Source organism: Maniola jurtina, chromosome 22 (genome assembly GCF_905333055.1).
Source record: "Maniola jurtina chromosome 22, ilManJurt1.1, whole genome shotgun sequence".
Classification (NCBI taxonomy): Eukaryota; Metazoa; Arthropoda; class Insecta; order Lepidoptera; family Nymphalidae; genus Maniola; species Maniola jurtina.
In genome coordinates, this window is record NC_060050.1 from 7,237,306 (window position 1) to 7,264,024 (window position 26,719).

The 26,719-nt window shown below is 36.4% G+C and overlaps 1 protein-coding gene and 1 long non-coding RNA gene across 2 annotated transcripts; one reads left to right on the top strand and one right to left on the bottom strand.

The window, feature by feature from the left end:
* The first annotated feature begins 248 nt into the window (after positions 1–248).
* On the top strand, positions 249–26,198 carry LOC123876748. Its single transcript, XR_006798414.1, has 3 exons — positions 249–610; positions 15,429–15,432; positions 26,188–26,198. It is a non-coding gene; the product is annotated as an uncharacterized LOC123876748 (long non-coding RNA).
* On the bottom strand, positions 4,326–5,912 carry LOC123876742 (distal membrane-arm assembly complex protein 2). Its single transcript, XM_045923086.1, has 2 exons — positions 5,335–5,912; positions 4,326–4,874 (listed from the first exon to the last, which is right to left on the bottom strand). Exons 1-2 carry the CDS (start codon positions 5,730–5,732, stop codon positions 4,418–4,420), a joined length of 855 nt encoding a protein of 284 aa, XP_045779042.1. The 5' UTR covers positions 5,733–5,912; the 3' UTR covers positions 4,326–4,417.
* Positions 26,199–26,719: the final 521 nt, after the last annotated feature.

A 26,719-nucleotide genomic window follows, 5' to 3' on the forward strand; every position in this document is an offset into this window, starting at 1 on the left:
TTTTCTGTAGATGTAAGCGTTCCTGGCTCTCAAAGTAATTAGGTTTTTTTTAATCTAGACAATGCTAATTGTAGACAGAAATGATGCATTTTGTACAATTAGTCATCGAGTTTCGGCCAAGATGAATATTTTATATGTATATGTACAGGGTGTTTTATTTATCTATGAAATGGCGAAAACAATTCAAGAAAACCGCACCAAATGGCGAAAACCGTATAGAAGTTACAACGCTATTACCATACTGCTGTTGCACAGACCGCACAGCAAGTGGGCGTAAGTGTTTGTTATTGTCATTTGCTGTATTACACACATCAAACTTTTCGGATAATTTTACTTTTAAGATCTTTTCAATACTTGGAAATTACAGCAGAAACGTTCGGCCTGTTGCCTTCCCGTTTCCCATTTGATTTAAGATTTCACTCTTACAGTCCCCAATCAATGGATAGTATAATAATATTATGTAAAAAAGGAGATATGTTGCATACGTATCTAAAGTGAAGACTTAAAAATAGGTCACTTGGTTCACATTTGTAGAACGCTATCTCTTGTGCTCTCATGCGTTTTTATCTTCTGTTTTACTCATCATCAAGCACGAATTATATGCGCCATTGTATTGTCCCTAATAAATAAAACATGCTGTATATCAAAATTGTATTTTTTAAATGATCTCTTTTTGGCGTACTTTATAATATATTGTTACGTATTGGTAATTGCTTTAGGAGTCCGGAAGTAAAGAGAATTTATTAATAAAAATAAAATAATAATATTAATAATGTCTGATAACGTAAGAGATATTTTCGCACTGTTAAATCTATCTTTGATAGCGTAGTTTGATACTGACAAAACGAAATTGAAACGAAATTTTTGGGATTTTTTGGAACTTTCGGCGTTTATCTGCACTAAGTGTTAAATATTGACGTATCAATTCGAGCCTTCCAAAATGAAACCAAATCTAGAATCAGTAAATTTTCTTACCCAAATTTCATTGAAAAAAGGATGGCTGATATAATAGGGTTTCAATCCTTTTTTTCTGTAATAGAAAGCCTGATATTATCATATTTCATACTTATTTATATTATTCCATAAACAGTGTTTATTACACATACTTTGGTATGCTTGAATTGACACCAATATTTTGTATAGTCAATTATTTGTTAAACTCATTGCTGGCACATAGTATTGAAACCACTACATAATATTGTTACCATAGTATAAATAAATATCATATGCAGTTTATTAAATACAGTGTTCCAATTAATATTATCAAGCTGCTAGATGAATGCTGTTGTATCGCCCTCTCGCACGTATGCAAATGGTTATCCGCTGTGTGCAAGCGAGAGAGATATATTACGTGCTAAAATAGTTTCCTGAAAATCGGGAGTTGACTGAAGGGCGGAAACATACTAACAACTTGCGATTTATGTTGAGTTAAATAAAATAGTAGCAGTTTCTACGGTCACAAGTACACGCATTGTTTCGTGATCCGTCGGAGTTTTATGTGTTTCCGCCTTAAAAGTAACTGTTTTTTTTAATTCGCATTTTAGTGTCTCGTGGATTCATGTTTGTTTAGGGATATATAATAGCGATATTTTCATCTGTATTTCGATTCGAGCGAACTAAGTGGTAGTTACATCGAACGAACTTTTTTATTAGGAAAAAATAAAAAAAACGATCATTCTGAAAATTGCTGTCTGCGAGCTTTTAAATTTTTGTGTCATACTGACTTTTGGTAGCTTTTAATTTCCTTTCCATTTAATTTATTTATTGAACTGGTGGAAAGTCGAAATGTTGAATGAAAAATATAAGTGCCATTGGGCTGATTCTGAAAAAAATATTAAATCTTCATGAGGATTCTTATCATCTTCATGAGGATTCTTATTAACTATTCTTTCTTATTTGAAATTTCTTAATTTTGTTGTCAGTGTTTCAGCTCTTTATTTATAGCTAAACACTAATGATTTCAAAATGCTAATTTAATAATAATATGTAATATTCAATTTAATTAAGAATCATGATTCTAATGTAAAATAAATTTTAATTTTATAAGGATAAATGAAATTTTAATTGATGAATGATATTTTGAAATGGATTTACTCTATTTTACACATTTTGTAGCTATAGGTACATCTGATTTATCGTTACCTACATAATGCACAATTAATATAATTTGATGATGGATTTCATATCATTTTACTTGATTATTGAGATATTGGTTTTTAACATAAAATTATGAAATAATCACATTTCAATGTCTTAATGTCACTACTTATTAAGTTTTATCTAGAGTTTTATGCATTGACTTCATCCAATTCAATAATGATTTTTATATTCACCTTTTTTGTTGTAATATTTCAATATGACATGATTATTTCTATTATATTTTGTTGCTTGTGATTGTTTGTAGTGATGTTTCAATTTGCTTTAATATTGTCCATACTTACCTATAAGTTTGTCTCTGTTAGTACATTATGTGGTAGGTATATGTTGAAATGAATGGATGTCTTTCAGTGTGTTAGCATAATAACAAATATGAAAACCCTAATGCTGCATATTACTAGTGCCTTATTGACTTTCAGAACTTAGTAAAAAGCTGTACAATATGTTGTTGCAATGTTTGTATGCATGTCACCATATATTAAAGTATAGATCTAAGTTGGATCTAGGCTTTGTCAGTCAATAAACAGTGTGTAATAAGCGGCTTCTTTTAGACTGAATTAACTTTGTTGCTTAATAACGAGTTATAATGTTATATTTTAAGAATATTAGCAATTATTTCAAAAGGACATTTTAAATGAAGCATTTCATATTCGTTATTTATTTCCTTCTAAATAAGGCATTAGTCTAATTGTTTAGTCAAATGGCGTACATGTAAATATCTTGTTTAGACAGTTTATTTAGATTTAAGTGTTCAATTTTAATGTATACTAGATTGAATTAGACAAAATGACCTTAAGAGGGATTTATTCGTAGTGTGTGCCAAACAAACGTAGTATGGCTCTCATTTGAATATGTCTTGACTAATAACTCAATGAAATTTTGTTGATATGTTTTAGGAACTAATTGTCTGTGGTTTGACAGATTTCCGTCAAAATTATTGTTTTAAAGTTACACAGGCTCAAGAATTTACATACAAATTTTTAAAGTTTAAACCTGTGTAATTTTGAAACTACACATTTTTACAGAAATCGGGCAGAACACAGACACAGGTATTAGTTTCCAAAACATGTCTACAAAATTTCACTGACTTTTGTTACCTACTTAATATTCAAATGAGAATTAAACTACGTTTGTATGGAGCCAGTAACGGAGAGTCCCCTGTTAAGAGAAATATCTGAAACGGTAATCACTCATAATTGACATAGGAGAAGTTTTTTAAACGTTTATGAATCCAACTCAATGGACCAATAAATAGCAATTTAGCGATTGTAATCAAAGACACCGAGATGAAACTTGCCTTGTGCAGGCAGACAACCGACCCATAGAAATGTGGACAGATTGTTCAAGCATATTGGATCATTGTACGAACTTATGTTAAAACATAAAAACCTCGAAAACATTGCCGTTTTTCATTTATCATGAGCCTTTCCTTCTACATAGGTAGATACTACAAATCTGAGAAAATAGGTAGATGTAGTAAAAAAATTGCACATCAAACTTCTAGAAAGAGATTTCTCCTTCTCTGTCACTCACCTATTCACCTATTAGGTGAATGACAGAGAAGCAGAAATACGTTTTATCCGTGTCAACTACAAACCGTTACGTTTCTCTTTCTAAATTAGATGTGCAATATTTCCTGCGGGCCGGTGCCTCATGTGGTTTCAATACAACTAAAATTATCTACAAAATGTTTTGAAACCGTCTAAACGTAAGCTGTACCTTATCCTGAAGCCATCGATCCGGCGACGTTTGAAATATTCTGGTAAAACAACTGCCTAAAACTACGAATCGCCAAGCTTATTTGAAACAAATCATGTCGGCGGGTTGTACCCGTATAGGTTACCTGGCACCTGCGGGTTATTTGCTAACTCTGTGATCATCACTGAATGCCGTCATTCTTTTGACATTGGTTGGTTAATCATTGCTCCTTCACTGAGCGATATAAAAATAATATTTCGTAGCAAACCTTCAATGGATTAAAAATAAATATTGAATGAGAAGGGTGGCTTTCTTTCACTGATGATCACTTTGTGAATTATCCCCTTGGTTGCTTGTGCATTTGTGTAGTAAAGGGATTTGACACACATGATGTTTTGATTCACCATTGAAGCAAGTCATTGCTTAAGCTTGTAAGCTAGGAGGAAATTCACTTAAATAAAAAGTCAAGCAATTATTAATTTATTTTTATTAAGTTATGTTTTATACTATTATTTACAATTTCATAAATAGAATAATCTAAGACTGAAGCAGTTTGTATTTTTTATGTGCCTTCCTTCAAAACATTATCTCCAATGTCAATATCTGCAGCTGTTATCAATAAGCTAGGCCTTTCTTGTTCAAGCATAGACAAAGCAGCTTGAAGCTCAACATGGTCCCCAGGATCACTAATCTTCAAGAACTTAAGAGCTTGCATCTTTGCAATAGCGAGTACACCACCAGGACACAAGTTGCACCCTTCAATATTTAAATACTCCAAGCTATCCCCATTCTGGCCAGCGATTCTATCCAAGCACCATACATCTACATGTTTATTGTTCTTCAAGGATAACCATTTAAGGAGACTTAGCCCTGACAAATTTTGTAGCCCTTCATATCTGATCCCATTGTGATGAAATTTGGCACAGTTTACAGCTTCAACAAGATAACCATCTCTGTATGTATCCGGGAGGTTTAATGTTGTTATGTCACCTTCAATCCATTCTGTCTGGCCCTTGATCCTGAAACCAAACAAATATACTTAATTCTTTTGTTATTTTATGCTATAATTCTAGAGAATTGCTTAACAGACTATTCATTTAACAATTACATAATATTTTAAATGTGAAAGCATGTCTCTCTGTCTGCTAGGGTTTCACCATCCATTTAACCAATTTTGACACAATTTGGTATAAGCATAGCTTGCATCCTCAGATCAGGCATAGACTACTTTTTGTCCCTGTAAATCAAAGAGTTCCTACAGAATTATTTTTAAAAATTCAAAGATTTGCATCCTGTTGACAATATATATATCACATAGGCCAGAAAATCAGATTCCACAGGATTTACTAATGGCACTTATGGCGTTTCAACCAAAAGTCTATGGATACAGGGATCAAATAAATGTTCCTATATACTATTAGGATAATGTAATGATGAAAAGTTATACATGCACCAGAATAATAATAGAATCTGAATAACCTGACTGCACAGTTTCGATAGGTAAAAAAGTGTACTGCTGCCAAATTTGAACCCAAAGCGGCTACTCTTTCAGGTAAATATCTTTGATTTTCGATCTCCTGTATCATTTTCATCTGTCCCCACCATTCCTTTATATCTTGAACGGTTAAATGAGGTATTTTTTGCATGGCGTTTAGGATGTGCATACTAGGACTTTTTTCGATGAAAACGGATAACTTGCTGCTCCATTCTCCGTCACGTTGTATCCAGGGTCTTCGCCATTCTGGGTATAACCTCCCGTGGACTTTGCGCGGCTGGGGTCCTGCTTCATCACGTTCATAAATCGATTTGTAATCGCAATAACTGCGACATAGCGGGTATAGTGGTCGAAGGTAGCGCGGTTTCAAATTTAGAGTCATGGTTAACTTAGTATTTATAATTAGAAACCTCGATTGGTATCACTATTTAACTAAACATATTTTTGAAAAATTACCAGTTACTACTGGTATTGTACTTAAAATTTTCAATTCAACTTTGTTTTATGGCGTAGGATTATTTTAGCAGCAGGCAGAGGTTATGAAACAGCTGACAGAAAAATGTGACAGATGACAACTGACAACTGGAATTTGAATTTAATGATTGTCTATTCTCATAAGGATTCACATACACGCTTGGATGAATTAAACAAACGACATTGGTTACGATAAAACGACACCAACGTTCGATATTTTTTAACAACCCAACATCAACCGAATCGGATCTTGTGTTATTCTTCTTTTCTTGGTTTATGGCTTTTCGCAGTGCCACATCAGCACGATCCACTTTGCCTATCTCAAGAAGTAGTACTTGAAGTAGGCACAAAGATACAAGGATTATGCTCATTGTTTATTATACTTAATTGCATCTTACTGACGGACTACATTTTCGATATCGACCTTCGTTACCTCTAAAGTCGACATCGAACTGCGTTACCTGGATAGTAGACATCGTGTTTCGATACTACGACTGTCGACATCGACCATCGCTACCTCGACAGCCGATATTGCCCTTCGTCATCTCGACAGTCGACATCGACATTCATCACCTCGACAGATGACAACAAACTTTGTCGCTTCGAAGTCATCTTTGTTAGCTACCTCGATATTGACCTTCGTTATTTCGACATCAATTTCGTTTCCTTGAAGTCGATTTTACTAACCTCGACATTTGCCTTCGTTGCTTCGACATATTCTTATTCTTATTTTATTGCACTTAAAAATCACCTTTCTTTGTAACTATAATAATTAATTAATATTCATCCCTTGGACATACCATTGACCTTCGTTATTACGACAGCGAACTGTATTTCCTCGAAAGTAGCCATCTACATTCGCTACTTCGACAGCCGACACACGACAAGACCCGCTTCATCGCCACTTCATTCAGCTTCATCTACGCGACCTTCGTTTCTTTACGAAGGTCGTAGGTTCGCTTCACTCGCCACCTTCCTCCTTCGCTCCGCTTGGCCTCGTAGGCTCGCTTCATTCAGGATCTCATTCGTGAGCTTCTGGCTTCGTGCTTTACAAAACCTAGGGATAAGATAAACAAGACTGCGTGAAGTCGGGGTGCTCAGATTTCGTTGGAAACATTTGACCCTTATGCATTAAATTAAATGACAAACATAATCGAACTTACTTTGATAGATTATTATAAACAACTAATTTATACCTGGGACACATTTTTATCCCGAATTGTTCCATTTCATTTCCAATTGCTGTTTAGAAAATAAGCGTTAAATAATATTTTATACATTGCCTCATTTTAAACAATACCGGATTAAGTATATTGGTAGATTCGCGATAGCATAACAACTAACAAGACACTTCGCTTTAATCTAATTCGGATTAACACTAGCGTAGGTACTAAATACCCACCTAATGCAATCCAGCAGAGCAGTCTAATTCCGACGGCGACCGGAACGATGTTGGACAGTTTGTCGTTAATCTTGTTCTTAAAAGCACGGAGTGGGACAGGACTGATCCAAACAACGTTAAATCAAGATTGGATTGAGAATATGCGACCGTAATTGAGATGTTAATTTGATTGGGCTCCTGGGAGCTACAGAGTCTGTCGGTTTGAGTGAGTGGATAACTGGTAGTAAGTTAAAACAGTCCTAACTCGTAATGCGATATATTTGCTGGAGTCACAGAGAATTTAACTGGAGTCCAAGTGGCACAATAAGTAATAATGAATGTTAGTGTCAGCTTATTTTTTCAGAATAAAAACGTTTTCGAATTTTTAATGGAATATATCCAAACTAATCCATACTAATACTAATATTGTATAATCCATACTAATATTATAAATGCGAAAGTGTGTCTGTCTGTCTGCTACTACCTTTTCACGGCCCAACAGTTAAACCGATTATGACGAAATTTGGTACAGGGTGAGCTTATATCCCGAGGACGGACCTAGGCTACTTTTTATCCCGGAAAATCAAAGAGTTTCCACGCTATTTTCCTAAAGACTCATCCGCTTAACCGATTTGAATGAAATTTGGTACCAAGGTAGCTTGCGTTCTTGTAATTGACATAGGCAACTTTTTATTACGGAAAATCAAACAGTTCCCACGGGATCTTTAAAAACCTAAATCCACGCGTACGAAGTCGCGGGCATCTTCTGGTAGTCTATAATTTAAATCAGACAAATGACATCTGTCCATTAATTAAATTTAAATCAAACAAATAATATCTTTCTACCTATTACTCACTCAATATTGAAAGAAGGAAATGAACATCGGAAAATAGAACAAAGGAATTGAAAAGATTTAAATGAACCAAACAAATATCTTATATTTTGATTTTTATTACGATAATAAAATGAAATGGATAATTTTCATATTTCCGGGAGTTTCCAGTAGCTTTGGCAGAAGATACACGGTTGTTACTGTAACGAGCATTATTATGTGGAGTCGTACACGGTATCTTCCCTGCTCATCTAGATTAAAAAATGTACTTGTATAATTTTCTGTCTAATTTTATCTCTGGTGTCTATAACAACACGAATAAAATTACGTTTCAAGTTTGTTTATATAGAAATGGCATATGGTGGTAGGTATAGGTGATAAAAAATGTACAGTTTAATCCCCTAGACTAATTTATATTTAGTTTTTCGTTTTACGATGAGTACATTTTTTGGACCCATTGGTCTACTCTGGTGCGTAGGTTCTTTGTCAGAAAGAAACTAAATCTCACAAGTTTACACACTGAACGAGCGTAGCATAGTCCGTATTCAAACAGGAGCATTATTTCTAGTTGGATGGCCGCCAGCACCATGACGTATCCTCACGTTTTCTTCCGAGCAATTAATCATAATTCAATGACTACGCTCGCTTTTGGCATAGATCTTACGATTTGATTTACGTTGAGCTAAGTTACATATCATTTGTGATCGAAAATTCATTGTGTACTAATGCCTACTTATTTACAGAGCACTTTATTATTAATAATAGAAACTTTAGTTACATAGAATGGTAGCTTTATTTCCTTTCACCGTCTTCCTTTTGCTAGAAAGTAATATTATTTTAAATGTGACTTTTACTTAGTTTTACCTTTACCTACCTTCAAAATAGCAGTTTCGGTCCATTGCCAAAACCATAGGTAGATATGACAAATCCATACTTCCGTACCTAGTAAGTAATTAATATTATAAATACGAAAGTATGTCCTATCTGTCTGTCTGTCTGCTACGTTTTCACGGCCCAACCGCTGAACCGATTTTAATGAAAAGTAAAGACTTGGGATACATCCCGGGGAAGGACATAGGATACTTTTTATCCCGGAAAATTAAAGAGTTCGAGATTTAAAAAAACCGAAATCCACGCGGGCGTAGCCGCGAGCATGTTCTTTATAAATGTTTTACACCACTGACTTTAATCAGAACAGCTGTAGGTAAGGAATTACCTAAGTAGATACGAATTGTGTGAGTAAATAAAATTGGTCTCAGATGTAGGTAGAGTTAAAAGTAAGCAAGTATACCAGCACATGCAAGAGCGAAGAGAATCTCGCAAAAGTTAGCTACAAAATTGCATGCCACGTTTCAACACATAGACATAGTTCCGCCGGAGTTGATTAATTCCTAGTGTAGTGTTAATTCCAAAGTTTGTTCGAACGCCAAGTCGCGGTTACTGGGGGGGGGTTTGGAACCTGCGGTAAGCTTTAGTAGTTTTGTTCGGTTTATGGAACTTCCTGACGCTTCTGAGATTGTCTCGGTATTGTTATGGTCTAAGATTGTGTGTTATTAAATTAGTAACAACAATTATGGTGACAGAAAATTATTAAGGACAATTTTCAGCTACAGAGTTGAGTGGATTCAAGGCGCAGCGTCTTGTAGGTTAACAATTCAAACTAGGCTTTATTTGCTTTGGCGTAAAGGCGACGCAGCGGTGGCTCAAAGAGCGCGCGGTACGCCTATACTATAGCACTATTATTTTACAAAATATACCTACAAATAACTCTGGAGTCCAGACCCACCGAATAGGAGGCCGAAGACGTTTTAACTATTAGGATATCACAGCTTACAGAAATTGCATATTTAAGTAAGTAGGTTAGAGTCATATACTTTTCGGAATCAATCACTTACTTTATTGGGGAAGGAAAACATCTTGAGCCAACTTGCATGGCTGAGAGGTCTCCATAATTTTCTCAAAGGTGTGTGAAGTCTCCCAATCCACATTTATATGGTCCAAACCTTTCTCATTCTGAGAGTAGATCCGTTTTATCTAAATAGTAGGCCGGGATATGTTGATGATGCTGATGACTCGTAGTTTTACAAAAATAGGTAAATAGACCAACAGACTGCATTGCAAGAGCAATGCGAACACGGATACCATGATAAATATATAATGAGGTAATTAGTACCATGTATCATCCACCGGTGGTTATGACATGTCATTACGAAACCGCGACCTGTCACGCCGAGCACTTGCGGTTGCGCGTGTGTGGGAGCCCTTAGGAAGTAATTTTAAGTTGTACGAAGTTATGATTGATTATCAGGAATTGATTAACGTTGTAGTTTATTCGGAAGTTTGTCCATCGTTAGCTTCTCGTGAAGAGTCTGTAGGATTAGTGGAGTCATTGGACACAGGTCAATGAGTCACCAAGCTAAAGACCACAATAGGTAGGGCACAGGGTTTAAAGGAGTATATTCTACTTTTACCAAGGTGGTATCACTTGTGTGAGCAAAGTGGAATAAAAATGGAATCAAACCATCTTCCAGCGCATTCCTGCGCAACCGCCAGTCCGTTGAGGAACAAACACAGGTTTTTATGGGCTCAAGCCCCACATAACCCGTCCGTTTCCCCTGACGGCATTTCCTGTGTATAAAAAAATAAAGGGTGCATAGTTTGAAAAACCAATTTAAACGTTGGGGCCCCAAGGTTCTAGAATGACGTTCTCACATCAGAAAGCACAGTAAACGCTAGGTGGACAGGCGAAGTCAAACAAGTCGCCGGGAGCCGCTGGATTTAGGCGACTGAAGACCGTAGGCATGTGGAACTCCCAATGTCTACCAGTAGAGGTTAATCACTTGATAATAAATGACGATTGAACTCTATCTCCATCACATTAAAGCACAAATTTCTACCGAGAAAAAAATCACACGAATCTGCCAATGTGAATCAACCCTAGGTAATTCACAAAAGAGTAACTGTATCATCCGTAGCATCTAAGCACATTACCTTACGCCGCCTCTGGAGGACAGTCAAGTTCGAGCGGGCAATTTCAAAACAATTTCTGTTAAAGATTTCCCAGCTGGCACGCAGAGCCGCTCGCGAAAATAGCTCATACAACATATGAAAATTCAATTCACGAAGAATTGCAGGTATACGAACTTATTCATAAAATATGAAATTCTGGTCACTAAACAAACTAAACATGAGCTTTTATCTATACTAAAATACTAGGTGCAATTTTTTTTTTAAATTCTTTATAAGCAAGCGCTTGATCATAATGACAACTGATGGAAAATGATTAAGTGGCCTAAGATAAGACGCGTTTACCAAGATTCTAGGTAAATTCTAATGTCGTGAATAGGCATCTTCTAGGTCCTAGATGATGCTAGATTCTCGACAGTACGACAATAGTCCAACGGGTGGGGTTTGAACCACCGACCTTTCAGATTTCATTACGCTCCTTTAAACCTTGAGCTGTTGAGGTTTTCAATTTTATGCATATGCAGAGGTACTATGTTACCTACCCTTTGTGTATAGTAGGTATACACAAAGGGAAGGTATTCGATACGCGAAATCGGGTGGGTGATTATTTTGATTGCGATTGTCGCAATAAAGCTCGATGGCTGCCAATAAAGCTGTTTAAGCGTACACTGCTATTACGACCAGCATTTTATTGAAAAAGTTCGCATGCCTCTGTTACGTTAAGCTGTGGCCAGACAAGTGACATTGACCAATCTGAGTAAAAAAGGATTTTGCTACTGAAAAATATTTTATGTAGGACAAATTTCGCAGGAGAACAAATGCGACTGACATAGCTCAAAGGATTAGCAAGCTGAAGTGGCAATGGGCAGGCAACCGATGGCCGTTGGGGCAGGCGTGTTCTGGAGTGGAAACCGCGTACCGGTAAGCGCAGTGTGGGACGAACTCCAGCCCGCTGGACCGATGACCTGAAGAAGGTAGCGGGGAGCGGGTGGATGAGGAAGGCGGAGGACTGTGTTTGGTGGCGCGCACTTAGAAAGGCCTATGTCCAGCAGTGGACGGTTACAGGCTGATGGAATGGAAAAAATTGTGCCACTTATGCTATTATGTCAACACTCTACCACCATTTCGGAAATCAAATTCTACTGAGAAGAGCCGGAAAGAAACTAAGCAGTTGCTCTTTTTAACAGACTTCCAAGAAGAAGGTGGTTCTCAATTCAGCCCGTTATTTTTCACAACAAAATGTAACAATTTGAAAATATATACAACAAGCTAAAAGTACCTAACTATACGACATTATCTTGGGGGCTGGACTTCAAGACAGAATGCAAAGCCGACCGTTTCCATGTAATCCTGTCATTACGAAATTCGCCCAATTCGCTTCTATAGTTTCTTTAATCGAAGTTTTTTTTTTTTTGATAGGAACAAACGTCGGATTGCGAGCTCAACACCCTGCGAAGTGCGATAACAACAACAAAACAACAAGAAAAATAAATGCTTAAGTAAATAATTTTTTTAATTATCTACTTAACCTAACTGGTAATGTGTGGCATAGCTTTCAAAAAATAAACGTGTTTTCTTTCTGTATTTCTTTTCTTTTTTCCTTTATGATTAAAAAAACTGTTTCCTTTGATTAGTTTAGTCTGGCAGAAGTATTATTTTTATATACCTACAGAAACGATAGGTAACATATACGTAGTCAAATAAAGACATTACTGCAAGCTTCATAATGTGTATTTACCTAGTCGTGCAATGTGCAACTGAAACTTTTTTACTGATAATAAACCCCTGTTTATTGCTCGCCCAAAGCGGAAAGCGCTGCTAATCGCCCGGAGCTTTTTAATCCTTTCGCTGTAAGCGGATTTTAACGCTAGATCGTAATAGCTAATCGTTTGATTTTAACGCAGACTGACGCGATCCTTCTGTTTTTTGACTAGCGCAAACACCCTAATGTGTTTTGGGGTGTATAATGTACCGCAACCATTGAACTGAGCCCGTTCACACTAATTGCGTATGCAGCACGTACGCGCGTAGTGACGCGCGTGAACCCCTGACACACCGGGTTACGCATACGTGGCACGCTTACGCAACGCATCCCGACCGTTGCGTATCTAGCCGCTGCGGCAGCCATATCGCTGTTTGTTATTGATAGGTAGGTACTCTTATACCTGTTTCGTGTGACGTCCAGTAGGTCATTGAATACAACGTCATCGCTGCACGCGTTACGCGACGTAACGCAGCCAGTTTGTCTCTTGGGAGCTGCAATGCGTAACTGCACCCATTACGTCTACGTGAACGTTTACTGGCGCAAGCGGTCTTATACAGTTCCATACATTACAACGCAATGGTACGCGCTACGTCTACGCCTACGTGAGGCATACGCGGCCTGTGTGGCCGGCGCAAATTAGTACCCAAAGATCCCATCTTTTAAAACCTCATTGGTTGACTGAACACGTCCCTCCGCCCTCCTAATTAAGTGAAAACCGGGCCTTAAGGTTAAGCTAAGGTATCGATTGACGAACACGTCGTGGAGGATACCATCAACATAATAATCACCTTACGAATGATATAAAACTATTACATTTTCGTTTAAAATCCCCGAGCAAAAGATCGCGAGAGCAAATAAATTATACAGATCTCACCAAAATTGCTTTACAGCACAAGATGTTGTTACTCGTAGTCTTACAAATGTAACGGGTGTGAGGCATCACATGTAATTTATTAGACAATTGTAATAACATTCAGATTTTACAACAAGGCTCACTTGAATCATGCATCATATGAATATTTTGGCATTGGGTGTGTGCACTGTGCACGCTAAGCATGGACGTGCCTCGGGGTTGTTAGCGCGTGCGTTGCGCGCTGTTTGGAACCTGGGCGCGCTTGGAACCCTCGTAGCTTTAGTTTAAAGTTCACGTAATTAATTATCCTAACTAATAATTAGGTGATGTCCTATCACCTATCATCTTACAAGTCTAATAATTCTGACCATCAAAAGCAGTACAGTAGTACCTACTTTGAATTTGAGTTTTTTTGAGTTGCCTCAGCCCTCACGGAGGCACGTCTACACCAGCCGAGCATTTTACTGAATCGGATGCCAGGCAAGCTCACGTTTATGGTGTAGAGTGTCTAAGGACACAGTCGGTTACAAACAGCGCTATTATTAATTATGTTATACACTATTAAAATCATTTTTATTTAGGTTGCTACTTAACTTTGTACAGATAAAACATGTTATGCACTTAGACAAAGTTTAAATATATGCGTGATGGTACGGTCTACTTATTTAGTAAAGAAGCAGGCGTTATTTTGCAGAAATCCATGATATACAAGGAACCAAAAGCTTAATTTGCTATAATCCGCCAAACCAAAGAAATAAATTGGAAAAAAAAAATTCTTTGGTTTAGCGGATTATAGCAAATTAAGCTTTTGGTTCCTTGGTACCTATTTAGTATTATCTGAACAACCAAATAATTTAGGATTGAATTTACTCTTGTATAGTAGGTAAATAAATCTTGTATAAATAATGTCTGCCCCTGCAAATACATTGTACAGCTCACAACAAACTTGCTCTCCAGTACAAGCTGTACTGGTAGTCTTACAACGGTAGCCGGTATGAGGCATCACAGGTTATTTATTAGACAGCTGTAATATCATTTCAGATTTACAACAGGGCCCGGCTCACCCATAAATCATCTGAATAATTCGCCAATTACAAACGGCACGATTCGGTCATTATTCATTTGTGGATTAATAATTAACAATAACAAATGATTGTGTTTGTCACGAGTGGGGCTTAGGAGCCGATTGCCGTGTCAATTGGTTATGGCTACGCGCATTGTTTGATTCCAAATTAACTAGGTAATCGTCACGCGTCGTAACATTTACTACCAGTAGTAAAATCTGTATACTTATGTTCAGAGTTTAAACTATCTCTATACGTGTGTGATATCTCTATATCTCGGCGAATTTACTTTTGCCTTTGTTGTGAGAGTCCACTTAGAATTAAGACCAAAGGCCATGAATCATATGGCAAAGGAAGGTTTAATGGATAAAACATAATATTATCATAAAGACAGGTACTTACAATACATTACATACAGTACAGTACATCTATGTATTTTTTTTAATTATCTACTTGGGAGAGTATTTTGTCCTTATTTGTATGGATATTGGATATGCTTGACGTTTTCATGAAACAATTAATTTGTATATTACGTTATTTTTAGAGCTTCCAAAAATGTATGACCCTATAACTTAATTATTTTAGTTTTTACCGCGAATTTTGAATTGAACATTCAATCAGCACAGAATTGAACATTCTGTGCTGATTCAACATTTGCTTCGTGTAGTGATTTCCTAACAGTATTTAAAATAATATGTTCAAAAATCATACCGCGTAGACCTAGCATAGCAAATTCTGTAGCAACGTAGAGCTTTCGAGTAAAAATTTAGGCAGGGCCGGGCTGTCCATAAAGGCGAACTAGGCTTTAGGAGGACATGGCGAGGGTCAAGCGTGCAAGTACGGATAGGTATGTCTATAATTGACTATAGGTTATGCTCACGACTTCATCCACGTGGACTACACAAATTTTTAATCCCTATTTAGTCCCTAGGGGTTCAATTTTCACAAATACTTTCTTAGCGAATGTCTACGTCATAATAGCTATATGCATGGCAAATTCCAATTCCAAAGACCAATCAAGTTCTAAATTAAGTGGAATCCTGAGCGAAGCGAGGAATCCAATATACGCCGCCCGAGAACAAAATGTTTTGGCCCCGAGTGACAAACACTATTTTTTAACCCCCGACCCAAAAAGAGGGGTGTTATAAGTTTGACGTGTGTATCTGTGTATCTGTGTATCTGTGTATCTGTGTATCTGTGTATCTGTGTATCTGTGTATCTGTGTATCTGTGTATCTGTGTATCTGTCTGTGGCCTCGTAGCGCCTAAACGAATGAACCGATTTTAATTTAGTTTTTTTTGTTTGAAAGGTGGCTTGATCGAGAGTGTTCTTAGCTATAATCCAAAAAAATTGGTTCAGCCGTTTGGAAGTTATCAGCTCTTTTCTGGTTTTCTTATTACTTTTATCCCAGGACCACCAGAGGTTACGTATTTTCTGACACAGGAAATATGTACGATTGAGTAGTGTTAGTAAGTACTAAGAAAGCATGCCTAGCCTACGTGCTAGCTTGCTTAGACGGCCAATTTTCAGGTATCTGATAATCAAGGTACATAAAACCATTACTTACCTCACGTAAATTCTCCAAACTGATTTTTACGTATATTTTAGGCAACATCCTTAAAAATATGTCGCCAATACTCCCAGACACTTCCCGCGTCGGCCGTATTGCTTTGCAGACGCTTTAAAGCTCCCAACATAAGTAATTACTTAACTGCACGTAAATTCTGATGCTCCATTTTTATATATGTCCACCAGACAACTATTTTAAAACCTTTTACAAGAAGACAGACCGATCCAGAGGGTCAATCATCCCCTAAATTCAATTTTAATGCCTCTGTGGGTTTGAGCGCGAGGGCATCATTATCTACGCGCATGAGACTGAGTAAGACATGTATTAGGATATATATTGACTTCTCTCTCACTCTCTTATAGTTTACTTATGTCAATTAATTATTAATATTAAAAAAAATCAGCTAAAAATTAAAAAAAATGGAGAATTTACGTGAGGTAAGTAATGTTTTTATGTACCTTGATTACCTGATACCTGAAAATTGGCCGTCTAAGCAAGCTAGCAGGTCCGTAGACATGCGTTCTTAGTACATACTAACACTACTCAGTCGTCCACATTTCGTTCGTCAGAAAATACGTGACGGCTGGTGGCCCTGGGATCTTTCACTATTGTAACAGAGGTTCATAATATTATGTCAATTGGCAAATATCAAGCTGTCAAGATGGACGTTGCCTAGATACATAATTATTTATTTGAAAATAATGTTTTGGAAAACTCCGATACTTTGGATCGTATGCGCGGAGTTTCTAATTTATAAAATATTATAATCACAGTTAAAGCGAGAAAACATCAATTCAATTATAATATCCAACAGTCAACCAAAGGCCACGAACAATCAACCCAAACCCAAGCCATAGTCAAACAATTTTTAGGGTTCAGTAGGTATCTGTAGAAAAAAAAAGATGTAGCCTCGACTGTTGTAGTCGCGTAGGTGTGCATGGCACCATTAAATATCGTAGGAGGCGATGACCCTCCGCGCGGCTGAGGTTCCCGCATCGTAGTCGCTTTGTCGCGCAGGTTTGGATGATGCATTAGGCGCACCTTCTTTTTATTTTATCTGCTTGAACTCAGCTTATTTACTTTGACAAAATACGTTTAAAATTCATCATCATCAGGATCAACCCATCGCCGGCTCACTACTGAGCACAAGTCTCCTCTCAGAATGAGAAGCTACCACACTGGCCAAGCACGTATTAGCACACCTCACGCACCTTTGAGGGAGCATTATGCCCAACTCTTAAGCATGCAGGTTTCCTGACGGTGTTTTCCTTCACCACTTCATTGTCTGTCTGTGTGTCATCTTTCAAGAGAATCAAAACTTATAAATTGGGTACTTCCCGTTTACGTAGAATCATGAAAGGCAGGTAGCAATATCTTATAGCCCAAGCACTCTACTCCTGTGGCCCAAGTAAAGAGAAAAATCCGACAACTGAATTGTCATTACATAAAAAAAAACTTGTACGGAACTCTTCATGTGTGAGGCAGACTCGCACTTGACCGGTTTTTGAAAGTTATGTCAAATAAAAATTTGACATGCAATAACAAACAAAATGAAATACAAGCCACTTTATTCCTTATTTCATCGGATGAAAGTCGATTTCAATTTAATCGTAGGTATATCTTGAAAAGCGAACTATTATACGACTACGTAAAATGGGTACATTTTTAAAGCAACGACATGTTAGAAACAGATATTTCGTTTTGGTCGTGTTAAACTATGTGAGTCATTCAGATAATTCTTGATTTAGTGATGATGTTCGGTCAAAAATATTTCATGGAACGTATAATTAACATAACATTGATGTTACTTTTGAAGAGATATTAGCTGCCTTATTGGATTTATATTATTATAGAAATTGGGTTTTAGAATGGCACAAATAAACGGTAATTTATGAATAAAAGTTTAAAAAGCGTGAAATAAAAAATAAATTTAAAATTTAAAAACCCCCGACACATAAACCTCTAAAAAGTAAAAAAATAATAGGTAAGTATGTATGGGCCCTTTAAGAATAGTATAAATAGTAAAGTTTTTATCCAAGCGTTCGTTGCGTCGGGGGACCGCTAAAGACTATTCTTTCTACAACAGATGACTTTCATAGTTTACGATAGGTAGCGGTCCCCCGACGCAACGAACGCTTGGATAAAAACTTTACTATTTATACTATTCTTAAAGGGCCCATACATACTTACCTATTATTTTTTTACTTTTTAGAGGTTTATGTGTCGGGGGTTTTTAAATTTTAAATTTATTTTTTATCATCACTACCTATTATAAGAAAAAACAAAACACATAGGTACTAAAGCATGAACGTGGACCAATCAGAAGAGAGAAAGTTCAAACTCCCATAACAACATAATAGAATTTAGTTCCCGCTAGCCCCTACTGTCAATGTTCGTTTTTCGAATAGGTATGATGAAAAGTAATTTTTATTATATTTTTTGCTACGAAACTTTTGTCTCAAGGGACGTTCTGACGCCTAATACGCCGACTTACATGGGCTAATGCTGCATTTAGACATATTTAAATCAGTAAATAAACAAATATACATTCGTAATTAAAATTGTTAATCCAAAATTGTGTGTGTTTGTTGTATGTCCGTCTTTACGCCCCGATTAGGTACAACCTAATTTTACTATTTGATAATAACTAATTTAACTTCGAGATAGGAAATTATTTATTGATAAAATCCAACCTGAAAAGTTTACAGTAGGTATGTAGTAAGCGAATTTCAGTTACAAATCATAAAAAAACTTCAATTTTCCGTATGTCGTATATCCAAGGCGGCGTCTGTATACGTCGGACTTACAAAATTTACAGCCCCTATATCTTTGCGCTCCTTTATAAAGTGGAATGGAATAAATTTTAAAATAAACCAACTTGAAATATTGGTCAAAGTTACTAGGTGCTTACCACTTTATGTTTTTAATCCCCAACCCAAAAAAAGGGGTGTTATAAGTTTGACGTGTGTATCTGTGTCTCTGTGTATCTGTGTATCTGTCTGTGGCATCGTAGCGCCTAAACGAATGAACCGATTTTAATTTAGTTTTTTGTTTGAAAGGTGGCTTGATCGAGAGTGTTCTTAGCTATAATCCAAGAAAATCGGTTCAGCCGTTTGAAAGTTATCAGCTCTTTTCTACTTACTGTAACCTTCACTTGTCGGGGGTGTTATAAATTTTTAATTTACACTTGTTGAAAGTGTATCTATGTATTTGTTTGTTCTATTTTTACGTCTCAATTATTTTTCAAAATTTTTAGGGTTCCGTACCTTAAAAAGAAAAACGGAATCCTTATAGGATCACTTTGTTGTCTGTCTGTCTGTCTGTCTGTCAAGAAACCTATAGGGTACTTCCCGTTGACCTAGAATCATGAAATTTGGCAGGTAGGTAGGTATTATAGCACAAGTACAGGAATAAATCTGTAAACCGCGAATTTGTGGTTACATTACAAAAAAAATTAAGATGTGTTTCAATTTTCAAAGTAAGATAACTATATTCCAAGTGGGGTCTCATATGAAATGACTTTACCTGTACATTCTAAAACAGATTTTTATTCATTTTTATGTATTTTATGCAAAATGTTGGAGAAAATACCCGACCACGGAACCCTCAGTGCACGAGTCTGACTCGAACTTGGCCGGTTTTTTCTACGGCGGCTCAAAGATAAGAGTTGCTCACAATGGAATTGGTCTGTGATAAGTGATATCATAAAGCCGGACAAATCAGTTTAGATAATTAAATAAGCAGGTTTTAACCAACCAACAATATGTTTTATTCAGATTAAATCAAAAACCAAAAAGTAGAAATTATTATTTTATTGTGTACCTGCTAAACTTAGTTTAAAACGTTTACGAATCGAGTTCAGTGAACAAAATAGGATCAGTGAATAAATCCAGATTAACTTTTAGCAATTTAAATTATTTGAATAAAAACGAAATATTTTCACATTGGTTGCTTTGTATGTAAATGAATGAACACCGAAAAAAGAACTACGATAGAGTGTTAAGTCATTTAAATAAATACCTTCCTACGTTTATAAAAAGTCTTGCAAGGACGGATTAAAATGTTTTTCTTTGTTCTTGAAAACTACTTACAATTTAAAAACATTGGGCATACATTAATTACTCACAGATTAATCAAGTACCTAATAACCTACGATTTTTTATCATCTACCGTTCATATTAGGATAAAATCATTTATATAATAAAATATACTATATATTTATATAGCTTACTAGCGTTTGCCCTTACCTTTATCTGCATAGATTTCAATTTTTAAAATTCTATCTGAACTCTTTTTTTCCGGGATTAAGAGTATTCTATGGACTCAGTCCTTAAAATAAAATAAATCTCTAACGTGCATATCAGTATCCAGTGTAAACTTTGATTTGATTCTTTGAATTTCACTCTATGCAGAAAATAATATTATGGTGCATAGAATTTGATGAGGAGTAACGGACTTAACTAGGTACCTACTTTGCATATGGATCGAAGTATCATATTATTATTACCATATGGTGACGACAGAGTAAGTAACTATGCTTTGTGTAATTTTTATTAAAGAAAAAAAGCACAAAAAACTATTTTACTTTGTGAGGTCCTACTTAAAAGAATCAAGTCGACAAAAAAATCATAAAAGTTTTTTATTTATTATACCTACTGTTAAGAAATCTAAATATACGTAGGATATCCTTTTGGTACCTTAATATTGAAAATGGTATTTCTACTTAGATTGTGGTATTCCACATGAATTCAATTTCATTACGTTTCTGTAATGTACCTACTTTGAAATAAAACAATATCGAGTACTGCTGCTCGACCCGAAGTCTCAATATTGTTACAACTCGATTTACTATGTCTGATTCGGCACTATTCGCCGCCAAAACGAATTTGCAATATTTTCTCCGCCGGCATCAAATCCGAAGAATCAAATCAAACTAGCGCGAAAAGTCTGCCTCTAGGGATTCGACACTGAGTTCGGTAGACCGAAATGTATCGTTCTAAATACAATAAAGCAGTACGTTGTAAAGATCTGTCGTCTAGTTTAGTTCACAGGTTTTCTCATAGTCTCTTTTAATTTCTAATCAAGAATCTTGATACCTACGAAGAACGATAATCTGGCAAATATGGAATTCATCTATGAATAAGACAAATCTCAATGTATTGTGTATTGTATTTTGAGCTGCTGATTGCGGGTTTTTATTGATTTACTAGCTGATACCCGCGACTTCGTTCGCGTGGATGTAGGTTTTTTAAAATTCCCGTGGGAACTCTTTGATTTTCCGGGATAAAAAGTAGCCTATGTGCTAATCCAGGGTATAATCTATCTCCATTCTAAATTTCAGCCCAATCCGTCCAGTAGTTTTTGCGTGAAGGAGTAACAAACATACACACACACACATACAAACTTTCGCCTTTATAATATTAATTAATAATTAATTAATTAATAATAATTTATTTATTTAGGAACAAATTTTTACAAATTTTACAAAACAGGTGTATTCATAAACTTGATCAGTTTTTCCGCACACCTGTTATAGGTGTCGTCGACAATGTGTAGTGCACGTAACAATAATTTAATCTAGTATAACAATTTCTACTAGTACTTACTACTAAACTTATAAACTAACAACATTAGGCTAAATATGGGTTATCAATAAGAATTATAAATATATGTAGGTAGATAAAAAAAAAGTTGGTAGGTAGGATGGTGCGAATAGCGTAAGACGTGGTAAAACCATTAGTGTGATTGATGCAGAATACTCGGTATGCTTACAGTCAAACACCAAATCGCATACCGAGTTAATGGTTACATACATATACTTAGCTTCTTAAATTCGTTAATGCTAATATAAAAAACATCCAATTCCTGATGCTGAGCAATTAGATTGTTGAGCAAGGTAAGTGCTCGCAAAGTTGGCGCATTTTCGGCAAAAATCTACTTATCTAACTAAAAGCTAAGGGGCATATAAAAGTACAAAACATTAACGATTTACCTATTTCCTGTAGCACAGAGACAGTAGATTCGCGCGCTCTAACGAACAGTAATAGTTTAAATCCACAAGTGTGAGACAAACGCGCCTTGCAACCTATTTACATATGTAATTGCTATTTCTTTTGCTAGCTACATAGGTACCTCGAACGTTGTGGTACTTTGTTTCTTTGGAGTCAGTAATTTCCTTTGTTTTTGTAGCGTACTACTACAATAGGTAACATTTTGTTTAGAAACAGTTATTACAGTTAATTAAAAGGATTTTGGTAGACATACTGTATTTACAATTAAAAGTGTTGGAAAGCTTTAATTATTATTTGTTGGAAAGTTGTAAACTCAACATTAAACGTAAAATTATTTAGGACTTGAATAAAACTTAGCACTTTCATTATATAAATAATTGTTATTCGTATAAAGTATTTTAAGCTTCTTATTTATAAAACATAGAAAGTTGTACACACATTAGGTATTTTTTCAAAATATGTTTAAGTAGATATTTTATGTTAGTGGAGGCAACCATGCCTTTAGCACCACGTCCACGTAACGTGCACGCTACGTCTCACCCACTTGTAATATAAAAACCACGCAAACGTAGTTTGTCAGTAAGTTTAGGTCTTGAAGTGATTTACAATGATGGTCACAACTGGAGTCGTGTCTACACTCTGCTGAAAACTTTAATTTTAATACAGATGAAGAGCATCTAGATAATATACAAGGGACCAAAAGCTTAATTTGCTATAATCCGCTGAAAAAGGCAAATCTGTATGTCTGTATTCCAAAGCAATTGACATTATTGTGCATTATATAAGGTCTTCATCTCCTGAGGATGCTTCGGTGTCGGAGTGAAAAGTGCATCGAGTTTGTTCTGATGGATTTGTGTGGTGTTGCGTGGCGGTAATTGGGGCTTGCTTGGTAGCTGGCTTTTTCTGCATGTTTAGCAGTGGGAGGGCGCGCGTTGCATGTCGTATGCTGCATGTTGTACCATACAGATTTGCCTTTTTCAGCGGATTATAGCAAATTAAACTTTTGATTCCTTGTATGTAATGGACTTCCGCAAACGCCTGCTTCTATGCAATACTATATACCTATAGTAATTATGTAATATTACTCTTCACTCTACGATGCATAATACATGGATTATAATGCATTCATAGACATTGTCCCGAAATCTCACGTCATGGACAAAAGCCAGTAATTCCCAAAGGGCGCGGCGCGTCTTGCAGCGAGCAGTAATATTATGAATATAAAGTTTTAAATTATGATGCCGTATTTTTGTGTTTGTATTTTCCACTTTGAATGCAGATTTGAAACACATTTCAGCCAACTATTTCATTTATTTATTTATTAGCCTTGAATTGGTAGGTAGTGTCCGCACACATATTTGAAAATATCTACTGGGAATCAAAACGAATTGAGTTTAGCCTAAGAGTTTATAAAACATGAATCATCGGCAAATTTTTAGTCACGAGTATCTACTCGTACTTGTATAATATATTTTTGCTTGCGTTTATTCTGAGTCACTATTACTAAGATGAGACGGTTATTTATTTTGTTTTTCTATGATGTATGCAAATGACTTTTAATCACTCTGCAATCAGTAGCATAAGTCGTTTCGTAGTTTTATCTTCGATAAAGAGTAAAGTGGGCTCTACACTCGCGGCGCGAACGGCCGCGAAAGCCCGCGACAACTGCGAATCACGAGTGTAGATGTTGTTCACGCCTTCGCGTTCGCGCTTCGCGCCTTTCCCCGATCAGTGTCGGTTTTTGGTCCGCGACAAAGGGTTTCGTCCATAGTCACGAACAAGACTGAGAAGATTTGCGAGAGTGGAGGGACATAGTTCACGCGTGGATCGCGGCATGCATTCACGGCGTGAAATAACGGCGCGACTTCACGTGCGAGTGTAGAGCCGGCTTAACAAAAGCCGCGAGAAAGATGTGTCGCACTGATTGTGCTCGGGCTGCTGGTTTTATGTGCGTAGTGTCTTATTGTCCCCTACCCTATTTTTATTTAGGTAACTATGTTCATCAAACATGTTGCTTAGTTTGTCTGTAGCTGTAAAGCTTAGAGCGCCCTCACGGTCGATAAAAGCACACGATAGGCAGATTTATCCACGTTTTCACCTTTTTTTTTGTAGGTATGTATGAATGTTTATTAGGTACAAAAGGTACTTACAATACTCACTTGAATCAAATACCTACTTATCGCTATCCCACTTCGATTAACAAATTAGAGCAAGAGCTCCGACTCCAGTGGTGTACAACCTATCGCTCGTAATCGAAGTGGGATAAAGATAAGCAGATATTGACTTCAAGTAGGTATTTCTCCACAATGTTCTCAAAGGTGTGTGAAGTCTGATAATCCGCACCTGGTCAGGCGTCGCGGACTGTAGCCAAAACCCACAACTGACAGGTCCCTATGTGCTCAGTAGTGGGCCGGGCGGCGATGGGTTGATCATAGACTTGCAACGAATAGTATATTTGGCAGTATACCGAATACCGAATATTCGGCGAGGATTTTAGCGCCAAAAACTTGTACAGACGTGATTGTTTCGCGCTCCTTTGTTTTGTTCTAATGTACTCATCGCTCTGAAGTTGGGATGGTCTACGAGAAAAAAAGAAGTAAACTACTTCCTAAAAATGCAGAAAAGTTAGTCTTTCTGCACCATAACCTTCCCTTCTAAATTTTGATTATGAAAATAATTCAAATGCATAGAAAAATTCTTAACTTGTTTAATACAGAAAATGATTAAATTATGTACCCGTTTCATGTACCAATGACTACTTAATAAATGATTATAAAAGAAATGAGAACCTTACCCTTCTAAATTTTGATTACCACAATAATTCAAATACATAGAATCCTCCATTTTTCCAATTCAGAAGATGATTATGTACCTGTGTTATGCACCAATGACTACTTAAATGAATATAACAGAAATGAAAATATGAATATATACGTAATCAATCGATTTTAATTTTTAATTTTACCAATTATTTCTCTACGACAAAATATATTATTTAAGTATTCGGTATTCGGCCGAATAATATGTAGATATTCGGTATTCGGCCGAATATAATAAAAGCAGCCGAATAGGCCGAATACCGAATAGTAACCGAATATTCGTTGCAAGTCTAGTTGGTCATGATCTATGTAGTAAATTTTGTACAGTTTGGATTTAATATTAGGTGCCAAATGTTACATATTTGCACGCCAGTCCATGGCACATGTGGTGATACCAAAATGAATTGTAATTTCTATTTTAACCTGCATTTGAGCAAATAAATAAATGATTTGATTTGATGATGAAGTATTAGTAGTGTTCTATCCATAGGTATATATTAAAGATTCATGTATGTAGGTATGTCAGTCGGTTGCAGTGGCACCGCGCCTCAACCGAGGTCAGTGTTGGATTAGTCGTTATTACGCGTGAATATAACATCACAGAGCGTGAGCTGTCAGATCAAAAAACCGAATGGCCGCCGCTGGCAGGTGACCCGCAATTCCACGCTCCAATCCGTGTCACGCAATGTAATCTGCACTCATTGGGCGCTTTCACATTGGCCGGCAACGGCACGGCATTTCCACCGCCATCCACGGTGACCACGTTACAGCGAATGTACAAAACAGTCTTAAAAAATAATTTCTTAAAAATTAAATTCTTCTTGGTTTCCTACAGACTGGGTTTCCAAACCAGTGCTTATTTTACTTAAACGTTTCTGTGAAGAGACCCGTACTCGTGAGTCGGCAATGGGTTGATCATGATTCCATTAATATTCGACACCCTGCCGTCGTCATCGTGCCGGTATCGTTGCCGTATCGTTACCAGCCCATGTGAAAACGCCTACAGCAACCGAACACAATAATGTTAGATTTTCGGAGCACCACAAAAACTTCGTTGCTTCCAGCCGCTTTGGTGGCTTTGTCGAATTTTACTGTTTTAGATTAGCTTATTTAGCGACCGCATGGATTTTTAAAATCAGAACAAGATCTAAAACTTTAAGTATTTGAATGGCTAGAAACCGTCTGCAGCTGCACTCAGCGAAAATATTAAACTTTATTCCTTGTCTACATATAAAAGGGCTTCCGTCCATGTAAAAGGGAGTCCCTGTGTTTCAATTTTCTATGAAATCCAAGAGTTTGGAAATTTTCGTTTTGTATTTAGACATTAATTTGAAAGCCTCAATATTCCAATAGGTACGCCATAATATATCGAAGCCGGACTGCACTATTTCGTAAGAAACTTTTAATATTTTCTCAACCTCAACCAAATTCCAAGAATCAAATGAATTTCCCGCAAAAGTCACCCCCTCGGGATATTACCGTGTTTGCGAAACTGGGATTTATCTTTTCACATTCAAAATGTGTGTTTACGATATTATAAAGGCTGCCTTTAAATTTTCTGGTCTCGAGACTTTTAAAGTCGGTTGCGAAATATTGAATTTAATATGAACTTAAAAAGAATCTCAGCCGTAG